The 16,045-nt window shown below is 38.2% G+C and overlaps 1 protein-coding gene across 1 annotated transcript in view; it reads left to right on the top strand.

The window, feature by feature from the left end:
* The window catches only part of fbxo38 (F-box protein 38), a 75,277-nt gene extending 60,462 nt beyond the window's left edge, over positions 1–14,815 (top strand). Inside the window, exons 17-21 of the mRNA XM_017474703.3 lie at positions 92–258; positions 554–699; positions 5,384–5,487; positions 5,676–5,789; positions 12,483–14,815. Of these exons, the coding sequence (XP_017330192.1) occupies positions 92–258; positions 554–699; positions 5,384–5,487; positions 5,676–5,789; positions 12,483–12,661 (710 nt within the window). The 3' untranslated portion in view covers positions 12,662–14,815. The remainder of the gene's footprint in view (positions 1–91; positions 259–553; positions 700–5,383; positions 5,488–5,675; positions 5,790–12,482) is intronic.
* Positions 14,816–16,045: the final 1,230 nt, after the last annotated feature.

The raw sequence follows: 16,045 nt of genomic DNA, 5'->3' as shown, positions 1-16,045 counted from the left end.
ACATAAATCATCTTGGAATCTTAGACAAACCTAGTCAATAGCCAGTTCCTCCAACTCTGCTGACTGGATTTTGCTACTTTGATTTGTCTAGCCACTCGCTGTAGGGTGCTGAAGTACCTAAAGGTGCAGAATACTCCCATAGTGAACCGCTTTGATTATGCCCAGTGCAAGAAGCTGGATATAGAACAGATCTTGGATCAGGTGTTACGCATACCTGCCGAAAGAAATCGTATCGTCTACTTGCGTCCTATGAAAAAGGTCAGGTTCTACTGCATTAAATAAGGATGCTTTGTCAGACATGATCAGCTATTTTTATGACACTTGTATCACCAACAGCTGTTTTATTAATAATACATGTTTCTTTTATGTATGAATCAAAAAGCACCTACAGTCCTAATATGAATTGCTTCTGTGTTTTTTACCCTGTTTGCAGAGACTTTTAAAATAGATTGTTATCTTGATGCATATTAGGATTTAAACTGCATTTAAACTAGTGATGTTAAATGTGTTACATTTATTATGGGCTTATTTAAATGTGACTTCTGCTCTCCAGATTGACTCATTGGCCCTGGAAAGAAAGTTGTTCAGTGGTCCCTACCCATACCACATCGCAATTATCCATGAGTTCAGTAACCCCCCCAATGTAAGGAACAAAGTGAGAGTTCGGAGCTGGATGGACACTGTCTCTAACATCAGTCAGTATGTACACCTGTTGACATGTTGTGCAAGTATAGTCTTGGCAAGTATTTTTGATACACACAAGATGAACAGGCATTTGTTCTTCTATTTGTCTGTTATCACTATAATTATTTTTTACTAAAATAGACGGAGCAGACCATATAGCAAGTCAGAAACATGACACGTTGTAGTAAGCTCTCCAAGTACACAGGGAAGTGGGATGGGACATTTCTTTATAATGAGTGCTCAGGGATGTCGCTAGACCTATTTTGTGGAGGCTAGCCCCCCTAAGCAAACAAATATTTCAGCCAATATATTTTCTTTTTGATTTATTATTTTTTTTCATCAATGGTTCGACTTCATCGCATCTTAAACCTGTCCCTAGGCGGGCACTAGGACCTGGGGGAGGCTGCTGTACACGCTACACACACAGTGGCTACACACCTGTTTGTCTGCGTGTTTTTCGGTTGACAGACACACATACATCGGCTTTACCTTGGGTAACTCCCGTTGGCAGACCTCCAGAAAGTAAGCACGTTTACATGCACGTTAAAGGTCCAATTTTAATCAAGCTAAAGCAATAGCTCGCCTTTAAAATGTCATGTAAACGCTTTAGTCCGACTGAAATCGAACTTCTGAAATCGGACTTGAGCCACTTTCTTGGTAAGCGAATGGTCCAAACACGACACAGTTTTTACTTTTTTTTGGCTTTTGTATTTTTGCCTTTTTTTTTTTTTTTTTTTTTGTACAGCCATTTTTGCCTTTTCTTAGTGTTGGATGGATGGGGACAAAGTGGAATTTAATTTCTTTATTTTTATATAATTTAAGTAAGTTATATTAGATCAGGCTCTAACACAATTATGAGACAGGTATACTTTGACCAAAAATAACCGTATTTCTGTAGATTTTACAACATTGTTACTCTAAAATATACATGACTAGAAAAATGTTTTGGTCTCTTTAAAAATATTTTGGGGGGAGTATGCCCAGAACCCCTTAAAAGAGGCTTAGCCCACCCCCCTTCAAAAATCTCTAGTGAAGTCTCTGTGAGCGCTCATGATATTTTAAGCTCTGGTGTTCATATCATTAGCGTTGTTATCTGCATGGGAGTTAGCTAGCATTGCATAAATTTTTATGAAGGTAGTTCATCCAATGCATTGCCTTACCTGGCTCTCAAAGTGGTAAAAATTCAGCTTTAGTGTTCGATATTTTTTTTTATTGAAGATAACAATTCTTCATCAATCTTCTTTTGTGTCACTATCCATCTGTACTGTGAAGTGCCATCCTATCAGTTTTGCAGCACTTGACTGAAACTGAGCACAAAGTATAGCTCTTATACACTTCAGAATTCATTCAGCTACAGTTGCAATCAAAATGATTCAACCCCCATTGCAAATCAGGTTTATTGTCAAAATTTACAGACTTTGAGCTGTTTGCAATGATGTAATCAAACAAAAGCAATTAAAATCATTCAACACAACTTCAAGTGGTTTCCCCAAATTCAACTGAAAATGCAACTTAGAATGATTTCTCCAGTTTCAAAATGAGTCAACCCCTGAATAGAATCCCTCACAACAGCACAAATATGCAAAACAGGTGTTGTCTCAAGCACACCTGATGCAATTAATCAAGGGCTTTATTAGTTGCACCAGGTGTGTTTGAGCTGGAACACATGAAATACCTGAACTGGCCAGGGGAAGAAAATACTTGAAATGCCTGGATGGGGCCGAAAAAGCTAGCTATCAATGGCTGCAGCCATATTTCTGAGAAGGCAGGTTGTGAAAAACCCTCGAGTGACCGCAAAAGACCTGCAGCAAGACTTTATGGCAACAGCCACTGAAGTTTCAGTGAGCATAGTATGGCATGTACTAAACACAGAATGTTTCCATGCCAGAACTCCAAGACGTGCATGACTACTGACCCAAAAGCAAAAGAAACGTCGGCTCAAAATCGTATAAATAAGCCACAGAAGTTTTCGGATTCTGTTTTGTGGAGCGATGAAACAAACTGGAACTTTTCAGCACAATGGATCAGTGGTATGTCTGGAGGAAGAAGAATGAAGGAAGAACACTCTGTACACAGTCGAGCATGGTGGTGGATCGGTGATGCTCTGCAGCTGCTTTGCATCCTCTGGCACTGGAAACCTCCAGCATGTGGAAGGCAAGATCAGTAAATCCTATGAAAAAACGTCATGCTATCTGCGAGGAAGCTTAAGCTTGGGCATCATTGGACCTTCCAGCAGGACAATGATCCCAAGCAAACCTCAAATTCCACCAAGGATTGGTTACAGAAGAATTCCTGGAAAATTCTACAGGACCATCACAGTCACCTGACTTGAACCACATGGAAAATCTCAGGTGGGATTTGAAGAAGGCGCTTGCAGCACGCAAACCCAAGAATATCACTGAACTGGAGGTCATTGCTCATGAGGAATGGGCAAAGATTCCTCAGGAACGCTGCCAGAAGCACTGTATCTCATTTGCAGCAGGTCATAACAGCAAAGGGTGCTCTACTATGTACATATTCCACTCCCTACTCAGACACATGAAATGACGCATTCCCACCTGAATTGGGTGCTATAGAGAATGAATTTACCTTTTGGTTATATAGGATAAAGTAAAACATGTTATGTCAGCAGAATTCCTGAGTCCTCCTGCATTTTGTCCTATAAGGTTTTATTACTTTTGGTTTAAGACCCACTTTTACAAGGATTCAAATTGGTCACTGGGATAGAAAATTGGAAATTGAAAAGTCTTGTGATAAATGTGATAAATGTTGGCAAGAGTGTAACCCTTTTAAGTTATCCAAAATATTTTGAAGGTTGCAAACAATATGGCTGCCACAGGTCAAGCACTTAATGGGGCAGAGCCTAACTTATATGAACAGCTATAACTCATGAGGGCTTGCATGGATTTGCAACATGAAAAGGATATACAGGATATAAGATTCTGAGGTCATAAGCAAAGTTTGGGGCACAGTCATACATAGGGGTGGAGCTGAGTTCAGCTAACTTTTTTTCCATGTAAGTCCAATTGTGATTAAATTTGGTTGCTTCCTTTACAGTAATGGGACAAAGAGAGTACACCCTCCTTTAGTTGTGTTTTTATTTATCAGGGTCTAAATAACAATTGTGTGGTCCTCACCAACTAAAACCACACACTACATTTCAGCATGTTGTAGTATTATTTTACCCAAAAATTAAACCAACATTCAGAAACCAGGTGAGGAAAAAGTAAGTACACCCTATAATTTAGTAACCGGTAGAACTACCTTTACCAACAATAACTTGAAGTTTGTCAGTCTCACATCATTCTGGAGAAATTTTGGACAAGTCTTCTTTACAGCATTGCTTCAGTTCATAGATCTTTGAGGGCGTTTGTTTATGCACAGCTTTCTTAAGATCCTTCCACATCTCAATGGGGTTGTGGTCTGGCCTTTGACTTGACCATTCCGACACCTTTATTTTTTCTTCTTTAGCCATTCAAATGTCAACTTGCTGGTGTGCTTGGGATCATTAGCTGCTGGATGAGGAAATATATTCATGTATCAAGTGGAGTTCTCTCAATGACTGCAAGTTTCCCAGGTGCTGTGGCTACAAAACAAGCCCAAATCCAAGCTCCATCATCATGGTTGATAGTTGAAATGAGGTGTTTGTGGTGATGCACTGTTTGGTTTTCACCAAACATGGCGCTATGTTTGATGACCACACATCTCCACTTTGATCAGTCCAAAGGATATTGTTTGTGGCTGGTCAGATGCAAATTTATGCAAGAGAAAAAGAGCTTTTCCTACCCACCCTTCCATGAAAGCCATACTTAACCAGTCTTTTTCATGTGCAATTCATGTGCTTACAGAGGCCTGTAGGTCACCTGATATAGCTCTTGGGTTTCTCTTTATATCTCTGAGCATTAAACGGTCTGACCTTGGACTGATTGTGCAGCCCACTCCTGGGAGGTTTGGCAGCTCTCTTGAAGGCTCTCCATTCATAAACAATTCTTCTCATTGTAGAATGGTGAATTCTTAATTGTTTGGAGATGGCCTTATAACCATTCCCAGAGTGATGAGGAGCAACAATTGTTTCTCTGAGATCATGGCTGATATCATGCCAAGAAGGAAGACAAGTGCTCCAGAAGACCAAACTGCCAAAAGTTCTGCTTTTATAGAGGTTGTCACACTTCTTGACGATTAATTAATCTTGTGTATTTCATCAGTGGCTATTTACACTTGACTGCTATTTACTCTCTTAATGATTGTGGAAGTAGGAAAGGAAAGTACTTTTTTCCACCTGGTTTCTGAATGTTGGTTTACTTTTGGGGGGAAAACTAACTACATATTGAAATCTGTTGGGTTTTTTTTGTTGTCGCCTGAGGTAATTTGTTTGTTTATGGAAGTTGGTTAGGACCACACAATTGTTATTTACGCCCTGTGTAGAACCCAGTGTGTGAGATTATGGAGGAAGACATGGGAGGCAAGTGGAATTTTAGCCGAGTTCCAGGCTTGTGTTTATTCGGTCCGTGCTTTTAAGCGCACTTCCAACAACTCGACAAAAACTGGATACAATCTCTATTTGCATTTTACGTATCAGAGTTGGGTAATTTACAGAATAGGATTATAGGTGAACATTTCATTTAAATAAAATGCAAGCAGTACTTCAAGTAAGTATCAATTATTTCCTCTCTCAAGCTCTTTTTTATTTATCCAACAGGGAACTAATCAAGAATGAATTCTTCCCAGAGGCAAAAAGAACAGAAGCAGACATAAAAAAATATCCTAACTACCCGTGGGGCCGAGACATCTATACCTTAGATGGTGAGAGGAAGCAGGTTTGGAATCCTGCAAGATTTCATTTTTCCCAAAAGGAGTTTTGTATGACCTGAGCTTATTCATACCTTCTATTAGATTTATGAATTTAGACCTTTTTATTATTTTTATTTATTTATTTATTTTTATGTTGTTATCCATCACCCTTAAACAATTTCATCCATTCTCTACTTTAGGTGTAGTAGATGGAGCACCCTACTCAATGATCTCTGATTTCCCATGGCTTCGTTCTCTGCGTGTAGCAGTACCCAACGGTTATGCTCGTTGTGACTTTGATGATGATGAAAGCAGTAAGTGAAGATCACTGTGGTGTTGTGTTTGACCAGATGGATGATTCTCATGAAATCTGCTAACAATATCAAAATATCTATCTAGCTTTTGAAACCAGTATCAATTCATTTTCTTATGGGTATATTTAAGTGCTGTCTTATCAAACAACTGATTTGAGACAGCATGAAGACAGCGGCCGCCTTGTTTTAAACACTGATGCTTCCAAAGGAGCAGGACGTTCCTTCAACATATGTGCAGGCTGTTGAGGAAAAATTCTTCAATGGTAACATTTTTTACTAGACGACATACTGAAAACTACAGACTTTCCTGGAAGGAAATGTTTTAGAAGTATCTCAGCTAGATAGAATATAGAATCTTATGCCATAGCACCAGTACTTGAGTACTTGAAACTGATTGGTCAGAAGGTGTTAATTCAGTTTTTATAACAGCACGGTATTGTCTGTGCATGCTCTCTTTTTTGCATTTTGATTATGTTGTGGTTTGACTGATCAGTTGGTTTTTGAGTGAGGCAGTCCTTTGGACCATTGAGTTTGCACCCCAAAGCAGTTCTAATTCAGCACGACTATAGTACTCTAATGCCAGGCTGTACTGATGGCAAAAATAATTTCTGGTATCCACTATTCCCAGGAACAATGATTATCTCCCACATAGTTTTCTATAATTTAATTCAGTTTAATTTTATTTTTATGGACATTGTCACAAAGCAGCTTTCCAGAAAAATGTAAGTTTTGCATATAAATGTATCCCTAATGAGCAAGCCAGAGACAACAATGTCGCCGGATAGTGCGATTTTATATATATATATATATATATATATATATATATATATATATATATATATATATATATATATATATATATATATATATATATATATTATTTTATATTATTTTCCTTACATAACTGTATAGTCGAAAAGTGCAATTGTCTAAGCAGCAACTTATGAATGTGAGAATCAGAGTCCTTTCTGAATTCATTATAGTTTTAACTTGAAGTCTATCCTTTTAAAGTTATCTCTTCATTAACGGAGACTTGAGTGCAAAACTGTTTGTAGCAATTGCAGTCCTAAGGCTTATCAAGGAAGAACGTCCACAACCATCTTTATTGCTTCCACGTGGTACCATCCACAGTAATCACTTGGTGATCTTTAGGTTGTCCTTCCCAGATGATGAGAACTATAAATAGAAGAAGGGCATCGGGATGGATCAAGCAGGTCCGGCGAGCAATGGTTGTGTTTTTTGTGGTTCAGTTGACTCGCCCTGTCGAGTTAGTTTGAGGATGGCCAGCAGTAGTGAGTGTTTGTATTCCTCCCCATCGTGTTTAGCAGTCAAGAAATGAACTGGGGTGCTCTGTCTGAGACTATGTACACTGGCATACACTGGTACACTGTGACCATGCCACTGTGAGTAAATATTTCTCTGGTTTGAATGCTGATTATCTTAGGTGTATGGGATGAGAGTAAGGCGAAACGGCTCCACCCAGTTTCTGCAATAGACAACCAACACTAGAAGTTTGTGGACAACTGAGCATCACACCTATATGTGCTTTTTGAACATCTCATTCAAGATATATTCCTGTCTTTGTTGTTATAATAACCTCCAGTCTTCTGGAAAGGCTTGCCACTAGATTTCAGAGGGTGGCTGTGGGGAATTGCCCATTTAGCCACAAGAGCATGACTGAGGTCGGGCACTGATGCCGTACGCAAAGGCAGTCAGCATTCTAATTCATCCTGAAGGTGTTAAGTGGGGTTGAGGTCAGGGCTCTCTGAGGTCCATGCCACTGCACTGCATTTCACTGTATGATTTTGTGGTAGATCTAAAAGCAGTAAATGTGAGTAAGAGTGAATAAAACATGAAATGCAATACACAAAATATATCGCTTTTCATTTGTGACATGCAGAAAACAGCACACTGAAAAACAAAATCTTCAGTGCAATGCTCGTCACTTGAGCACTTTGTTGAAAAACAGTCAGCAGGGGGTTGCTTTTAAAGAATTAAATTTTAAAGTTGTCTAAGCAGTGAATGTAATCAACTCTTCTTTTTTTTCCTCTATTCAATTATCATCAGTGTGTGGGATCTGTGCCACAATGAAATGCAATCACGCTTCGATCACAACCCTGTCACTGTTCAATTACAACCATAAGCCATTTGCTTATTTAACTTAGTGGTGGGAATATCCTGAAGTATTTCAGCATATAATTAATTATGAGCAATGCAATAAAGCTTTTGCTAGCTACCTCTCACTAACGAAAAACCTACATCTTGATTCACTATTTGCAATTTGAAGTTAACACACATTTAGTTGTTTCCAAACGAGCCCAATTTCACATTCAGAAAAAAAAAAACCACAACCCTGATGCTCAGATGGGGTTATGTGAAGCATGGTGTGCTTTAATAGTACTGCTTATAATGATTTATAAACCCACACTTGTCACCCAGAAGAATGTGTTTGTTTTTGAGTCTGGGTTCTTTTAAGACATTGCAACTTTAGTATTGATAACTTGTTCATTAGAGATATAAATCGCAATCTGGATTTCTATAAAGCTGCTCTGTGACAGTGTCTGTTATTAAAATTGTCATATGCAAATAAAGTTCAATTAAATCAAATTGCTAACAGCAGACTGGGGTTGGGGCCAGGTTCGTCCAACTAGCCTTCTTTCTGCCAAGATTTTTTTATTATTATTAATTTATTTTTCATATCTCCTACCATCTAAAAAGTAGTGAATAGCACTTGATTTTGAGGCAAGTCTAAAGAACCTGCTAGTCATTAACTAGTAAGAGTAAGACACAGAGCATAGAGTCCATATAGCAAATTCTCCCTCCAACACCTCATCCAAGCAGCATGGGTATCTTCTGTGTAACCCTGGAGCCAAGAGCTAAGAAGATTAAGTATGTGTGCTATTCGTAGTATGCTATTCACACTTCAATCTCCTCAATGTTCTAACCAAATCTACGCACATGGAGGTAACTATGTGTTGTGCGTATCTTTTGGATTATGCATCAGCAAATCCTGATTGGTTGGCTGCGAGGTGTGACTGTTTACGTATCTGGAAAAGGTTAGATATGTTGTGACATTTCTTCTATGGGTTTAGTCAAATTAATATAGTTTTAAATAAATAAATTAAATTAAAATAAAAACTAAACCGTTGTCATTCAGGGATTAAGAGAACTGTAGATTTATAATAAAGTGCTTCCATAGAAAATTCTCTCACACTGCTGAATATAGATGAGTTGAAATGCTTTCAGTGAGAATACACTTGGTTTATAATTAATCATGCAAGGTTTCCTCAGCATGTTTCAAAACAAATTTATATCTGTGCTATCTTGTTTTTATTATTCCTTCAATGAAATATGGAACTTGCATCGATTTTGGCAATTCTTTGCTGTGTAATTCAGTACATTCTGATGTGGCGGTGCCTCCTAGAATACACGCTCAAAATTTTAGAAGAAGACCATCAACCTACAACTAAACTTCAAATCAGAAAGAGTGGCATGAGCCCTAGCTGTCTGGAAGCACAAGGCTTTTCTCCTAAAAGGAGTCAGAACTGACAGAGGTGGGCCAGGAAATGTGTGTAGCCCCAGTTACTTGGAAGGCTCAGTGGTGCAGTGGACTCAGTCAATGCAACCTATAATGCTTTTGAGAGTGGCATCTAAACTCAGAAGTGATATCCCTGGGATGTTTGGCAAAGTCAAATCGATTGTGTTGACGAAGGTTCTCTCTGCCAATGCTGGACAGTCTGTTAGTTGAAGACACACGGGCCCGTGACTGGCCTTAATGTCTACTGTCTATGCATTTCAGTCGCTACCACTGATTCTATCAACACTACACAGAATTCAGCAATCACTTCACAGAATCCTGCCACCGAAGTGGCCCTGGTTGCCACTGCAGATCTCGCTGATGGATGGAAAGCCTTGGTAGCTTCCTTCATGTAAAGCTTGTCCATGTCTGGGCCATTTGATGCATCACCTTTGCCCACAAACAGGCTGGACACCCATCCCCTGCTGTATCACATTATAAGGAGGGTCTCCTCCCAATGGGCAGTATTTAGAAGCATGCTGCTTCAGAGGAAGTCTGTGCCACTGCTACCTGGGTATCAAAATGCACATTCTAAAGGCTCTACAAGGTTAACATCACCCCTCCCTGCAGAGTGAGAGTGGCAGTCATATTGGAACACCTTTCCTGTCAGTCCAATGGGACATGGATTCTTATGACATTGTGGCATTGTTAGACACCACCATGGCATTTAGCAGGATTGAAATAGAATGCTAGTTTCATATTTAACTGTAGTTCTATGAACACTGCATCAAGGTTTCCTGTCATTCAGTCAGACTCAGCAGGAATGGCCATTGACAGTAGCAAATACTGCATCATATGGTCACCTCATGACTTTTTGTTAAGTACTCATAAGGTTATGTTGTGATCCAAAGCCATAATTTTTCTTTTCTTTATGCTCATTAGAAAGATTTATCCTCTTGCTGTATGTATGTTCTTGCTGCCTGAGTACTCCACAGAGCCTTCCTTAAAACAAATGCACTCATCAAATTTATTCATCTGCAGAACCAGAGCTCAGATCATTGTCTTGAACATTTCATTATCCAAAGTTAAATTTAGTAATTATATTAATTTAGCTTTCATGGTGCAAACTAATGAGTTCACATAAGCAGAAGTTAATATTTTTATTGCACAATTTATGACTAATATAGAATTCTAATATATTAGAAACACTTACTTAATGTACTTTACTCCCAACCTTATTCTTTCTGTCACTGCCCATAGCTAACGAGTATAAGTGAGGATAGGGACTGAGATTGACAGAGAGAGCTTTGTTAAACTGCGAGCGCCTGCTTTCACAACCATTGACCAGTATAGTGACTGTAGCACTGCTGTCACTGACCTGCTGGAACATCCTACTCTTTGGAGAGACCTCTGACCTGGATTTGTTGGTTTTTATACTAGTCTTTTCACACTCAGAAGTGAAGCATTGAAGTGCATATCCACTTTGGATAGTGCCAAGAGAACATTGTCATCTGCAAATAACTATATTACCTCTAGCCCTAATACCGAATACGTCTTCAACTCTAGCTGTGTCTTGCTATTCTGTGCCTTTAAACCACACAGAGGAGTATGCTTAACAGGTATGCATGGCTACAGGGGTTAAATATTGAGGCATACAATAATATTCCTTCTCTAAAAACACACACAGGCTGTATTAGCATACTTCAGTGAGTCCTACAAAACCTGTGCAAGAGTAAAGAGTTGGAGATGTGTGATTCCCCTATGACTGGAACACAACCTCTGGTGAGGAAAAACGGACAGAGTTGACCGCTTGCTATTGTCATTTGATATGCTATAAAGTAACTGTTTATTTGTCTCCAGGTTTGAATGATTTCCGCTGTGTATTTCTTTTTTTTTTGTAACATCCACAAAAATAGAGCTTTAAACCTCTGTTTAGGGTAAATTTATTTTTGTGACATCATGAAAATTTTTTAATTTGATCTCCTTATATCCATCAGCTCTATGAGCAGACAACAACACGAGAGTTTTTTGGGCTGCTTGTGTAATGCACTGAATCATAATCAACTTTGTTATAAACACCATATTCAAAGGCTATGATAAAGGACTATGCAGTATAGGAGATTTGGATAAATTATTACTACTAAATGAAATGTTTTTTAAAAATATTATGAATTCTGTGAAATGGGGCAACAGTCTAGTGGGCAAAATAATCTCAATGGTATCTGAAACGAATATCTGAACTGTGGCTAATATCTGAAGGAAATCTGATTGCTAAGTAAGCAAATCTTTTTATAGCTTGTAGAATTCATTTGTAGCAAAAATGTTCAAATGCCACTAATAGTCCTATCACTCAGTGATGCAAAGTTCAGCAGAGATTGTGCTGAACATCTAACTGTTGTGTGTGCTTGTCTGGAAATCAGCAAGAAAATAGTGCCAAAACTCCAGCTGCTTCAACTGAATTATTTTGCCCAGAGATCATGGATTCAGACTAGTGACCCAATGAGCACAATTCTACCATGGAGATCAGACTGTGAAGATCCAAAGCTCTCATGCATCTTTGTATTGCACTGGTAGACACTGACTGCGATTGATGCAGGATCAGCCAGGATTAGAGTTGAAACATGACTCTGAAGTTGATCAGAGATCCAGGTGAATGGAAATCCATTGCCAAATTCACGGATGGGTGTCTTTGTTTTATATTGTTGATTGATGAGGGTGGTCTCTCTTTTTAAAAAAAAAAAAAAAAAAAAAAGAATTTCTTTTCCCGCATCTTACTATCTGGTGTTGCTGATTAGTCATTATGGATTGTCCATCTGTATGGTGATTCTAAGAACAATAAGGCTTTTACCGTTTATCTAGAAACATATTAATAACACCTTCCCTTCTCTTCACCAAAAGGTTTCTGTTCCTTCAGCTGTGAAGGCTTGCTTTTGTAAATAAACCTACATTGCTCAGTACGTGTTGAATAATATTAATAGTAATAATAATAGTAATTCCTTAGAATTATATAGCACTTTTCTAGGCACTCAAAGCGCTTTACATTGTATGAATGCACAATGATGTCTGAAGTAGACACTATGATTTTGTAAAATGTATATCTGCTTTGTACTAAGTTCATGGAAAGGCAAATATCTTTTGCTTAAGCTTTTGAATTTTTACACCTTTTTCTCCATCAGCTACTATCTATGCTCCACGGCGCAAAGGACAGCTTTCAGCCGATATCTGCATGGAGACCATTGGTGAGGAGATCTCAGAGCGTCGTCAGATGCAGCTAGGTGTATTCCAGCGGGTGGTTGTTATTTTCATCCATTACTGTGACATGCATGGAGAACCTGTGGATGATGACTATATTTAAAGGAAATTGTTCGAGGACTTGATGATAAATGAAAATCAGAACACACTTTTCTTACTCCTTTTCTGTTTGAACAAATTTATTATTGGAAACCGTGTTCCCAATGATGCCTGTTGGAAAGTGTTGCTTTTATTTTTAGAAAAGTTGTTGTGATATCAGAAAATTATAGCAGTGTGCCATTCTTTCAAGAGAAATCAGTAAATGCTTCCCCAAGGCTGGTTCGTTCTACGTCCTCACATGGTAAACATCTCTATATAATTTGTATGTAGAGGTTGAGTGAATTAGTTGCTCATTTTGTAAAATAATTATTGTGCTTGTCTGAATTTCGGCACATCGTGTATATCAAGTTGATCTGTACTGATATTGTGGAGTAGTAGCTTTGGTAAAAAGAAAGATTTACAATATTGAGAAAGTTTTACAATGCTTGCATTTACAAACTAAAAGTGCATTGTTAAAAATGACCTGTATGTCTTTTTTTTACTAAGGGATAATTTTAATATAATACCTATATTTTAGATTTGTTCTTTGCAGCATTTTTCTGCGTTGCTTTCATTTGTTACATGCATTGTAAATACGTCATGTTTTTAGAGTGCCCCCCCCCCACGCTTTCACTGTACACAGTTACTAGATATTTTTTATCAAATTTTTCAAAATCATTTTTTATTTACCTCTTTGTGTTTACAGAACTAAAATGCTCTTCATTTAACGATTTGTATGGAAGATTAAAGCATAACCCCCTCTCAAGAAAAAGTTTAAAGTCCTGCTGGCTTATAACTGTTATTAAAGACAATTGAGGTCTCTATTTATTAATTTATTTTTATTATTGTACTATTTGATGTATTTTTATATTTGGCTGAAGATGAAAATGTGCAGTAGTAATATGTGGAGGTATTCAGATTCTGTGGATTTGACCTTGAATGGATATAATTGGCATTTTTACCCATCATAAATCAAAAACTGTAGTCTCTTATTCACAAAAATATTCAACAAACCCTTCAAAAGCTCGAGATGTGTCCAGAACTCAACTGGAGTCCACCTGTTGCAATGTGAATTGATTGGACATAGTATGAAAAGGTACATTTTGAGTGTCCGCAGGACCACAGTGGCCTCAATTTTGAAATGGAACAACCTTGAACCTTCCTAGTATTGGCTATCTGGCCACATTTGGAATCTGGGAAAGAAGGACCTTGGTCAGGGAGGTAAGAAAGAACCCAACAGTCAGTCTAAGAGAGTTCCAAAGGTCCTGTGCATATGTGGGAGAACTTTTTTGGATGGACAACCATATTTGCAGCACGCCATAAATCAGGCCTTCATGGCAGAGTGGCAAGATGGAAGCTTTGTTGTGGAAAAGGCATATGACTGCATAAGACCTCTAGCAACGTGTGGGAAAAGATCCTCTGGTCTGATGAGACATAATTTGAAGAGAACAGCAAGCACAATGTCTGAAAAACAGGCGCTGCAAATCAACTGGCTAATACCATCCCTATGGTGAAACATGGTGGTGGCAATATCATGCTATGGGCAGCTTCTCAGAGGCAGGGACGGGGAGACTGGTAACAATTGTGGGACAGATGAAGGCAGCCAAATACAGGAACATCCTTGAAGAAAACCTCCTCCAGAGTGCACACAAACTCAGACTGGGGCAACAGTTCACCTTTAAATGCAGCATACAGCCGAAACAACATCAGAGTGGCTTCGGAGCAAATCTCTGAATGTCTGGAGTGGCCCAGACATAAACCCAATTGAACATCTGAGGAGAGCCCTGAAGATGGCAGCTCATAGACGCTCGCCATCCAATCTGATGGTGCTTGAGATGTTCTGCTATGAAAAATGGGATGGATAAATTGCCCAAATCCAGATGTGCAAAACTTATAGAGACGTATCCAAGAACACTTGTAGCTGTAATTGTTGCCAAAGGGGCTGAATACTTTTGTGAATAAGAGATTTCAGTTTTTGATATTGAATTAATTTGAAAAAAATCTCTAAAAACATGTATTTTACTTCATCATAATGGATGATTTAGTGTAGATTGATGGGTAAAAATGGCAGTTATATCCATTCAAAATAAAATCCACAACAGAATGAAGTGTGCAACAAGAAAAGGGGTCTGAATGCTTTCTGAATCCAATGTATATTAAATTTAAAGACAAAACGCCATTGCTGATATTTTTTATATGTGAAAAGTTTACAATATACAATAAACACTTATATAAGTGTTTGAGACATGCCCTCACTTCCTGTTTTAAAAAAAATGCATTGCTTTCAAATTCATTTGCAGGTTATGGACAAAATGTAACAAAATCCAAGAAAGTACTTTTTTTTTTTAATTGATCTCATGATGATTAGACAAAATTAGTAGGAGAAAAATCATTTCGAAATGACTACCTTCCTGTTTGGCAAATCAAAAATTCCTTACATGAGAATCAACAGAAAGAAGATTCATGAATGCAGGTTGATTTTAGAATTATAGTGCCCCTAGAGGGTATTTAGACAAACTTTCTTGGAGTCCTTCAGGACAAGGTCATTTACTCCTCTTCAGAGTTTAGTCAAACTCTGTCGCACTGTTGCTGAGAGATGCCCTCACATCCTGTTTGGAGACTTCCCTGTCAAAAATGTATTTGTGTGTTATGGGAAAATCATCCATCATATACAAAGTCTGAGAAACAAACTTTGTTTTGTTCTTTGTTTGAAGTGGTCTTCTGATGCTCTCTTCCGAATTTGGTGATGATTGGCCAAAATTTGTAGGAGAAGAAGTGAAAAAATTCAAAATGGCAGAAATTAACATTGTGGTGCTTCCTGAACATGGCTTGACTCATTCTCACATGCCTGAAAATGAATATTAACTGTTTTTCTTCCTCTTGTCACATACTGTATATAATTTAGTTTATTTATTCTACCCAAAGGTAAGCCTCGACTATTGCACTCTTGATACTATCTGCACATGTCTCTTAAGCATCTAATACTGGCACTTTATAGGAATTTCTGACCACACCTCTACTTAAATAAAAACTGCAGGCATACAAATACAATTCCATAAATCCTTTGTTATATTGTCCTATTGTTTTTGTTTAGATTTTTTTTTCTTATTATTATTAAGGGTCAAAGAACAAAGTGTTGGAACTCTATTGCTTTTGTTCAGATTTTTAGGGGCCTTTCTTTAGTGGTTAGCACGTTTGCCTCTCACCTCCAGGGTTGCGGGTTCGAATCCAACCTCCTCCCTGTGTGCACGGAGTTTGCATTTTCTCCCCATGCTTCAGGGGTTTCCTCCAAGTACTCTGGTTTCCTTCTCCAGTCCAAAGATATGTGTTTTAGGCTGATTTGGAATTTCCAAATTGTCGATAGTGTGTGAATGTGCGTGCTTTTGTGCCCTGTGATGGGTTGGCACCA

This window comes from Ictalurus punctatus, chromosome 8, assembly GCF_001660625.3.
Source record: "Ictalurus punctatus breed USDA103 chromosome 8, Coco_2.0, whole genome shotgun sequence".
Lineage (NCBI taxonomy): Eukaryota > Metazoa > Chordata > Actinopteri > Siluriformes > Ictaluridae > Ictalurus > Ictalurus punctatus.
The sequence above is the reverse complement of the archived record's forward strand: the minus strand, read 5'-3'. Positions and strand labels throughout refer to the sequence as shown.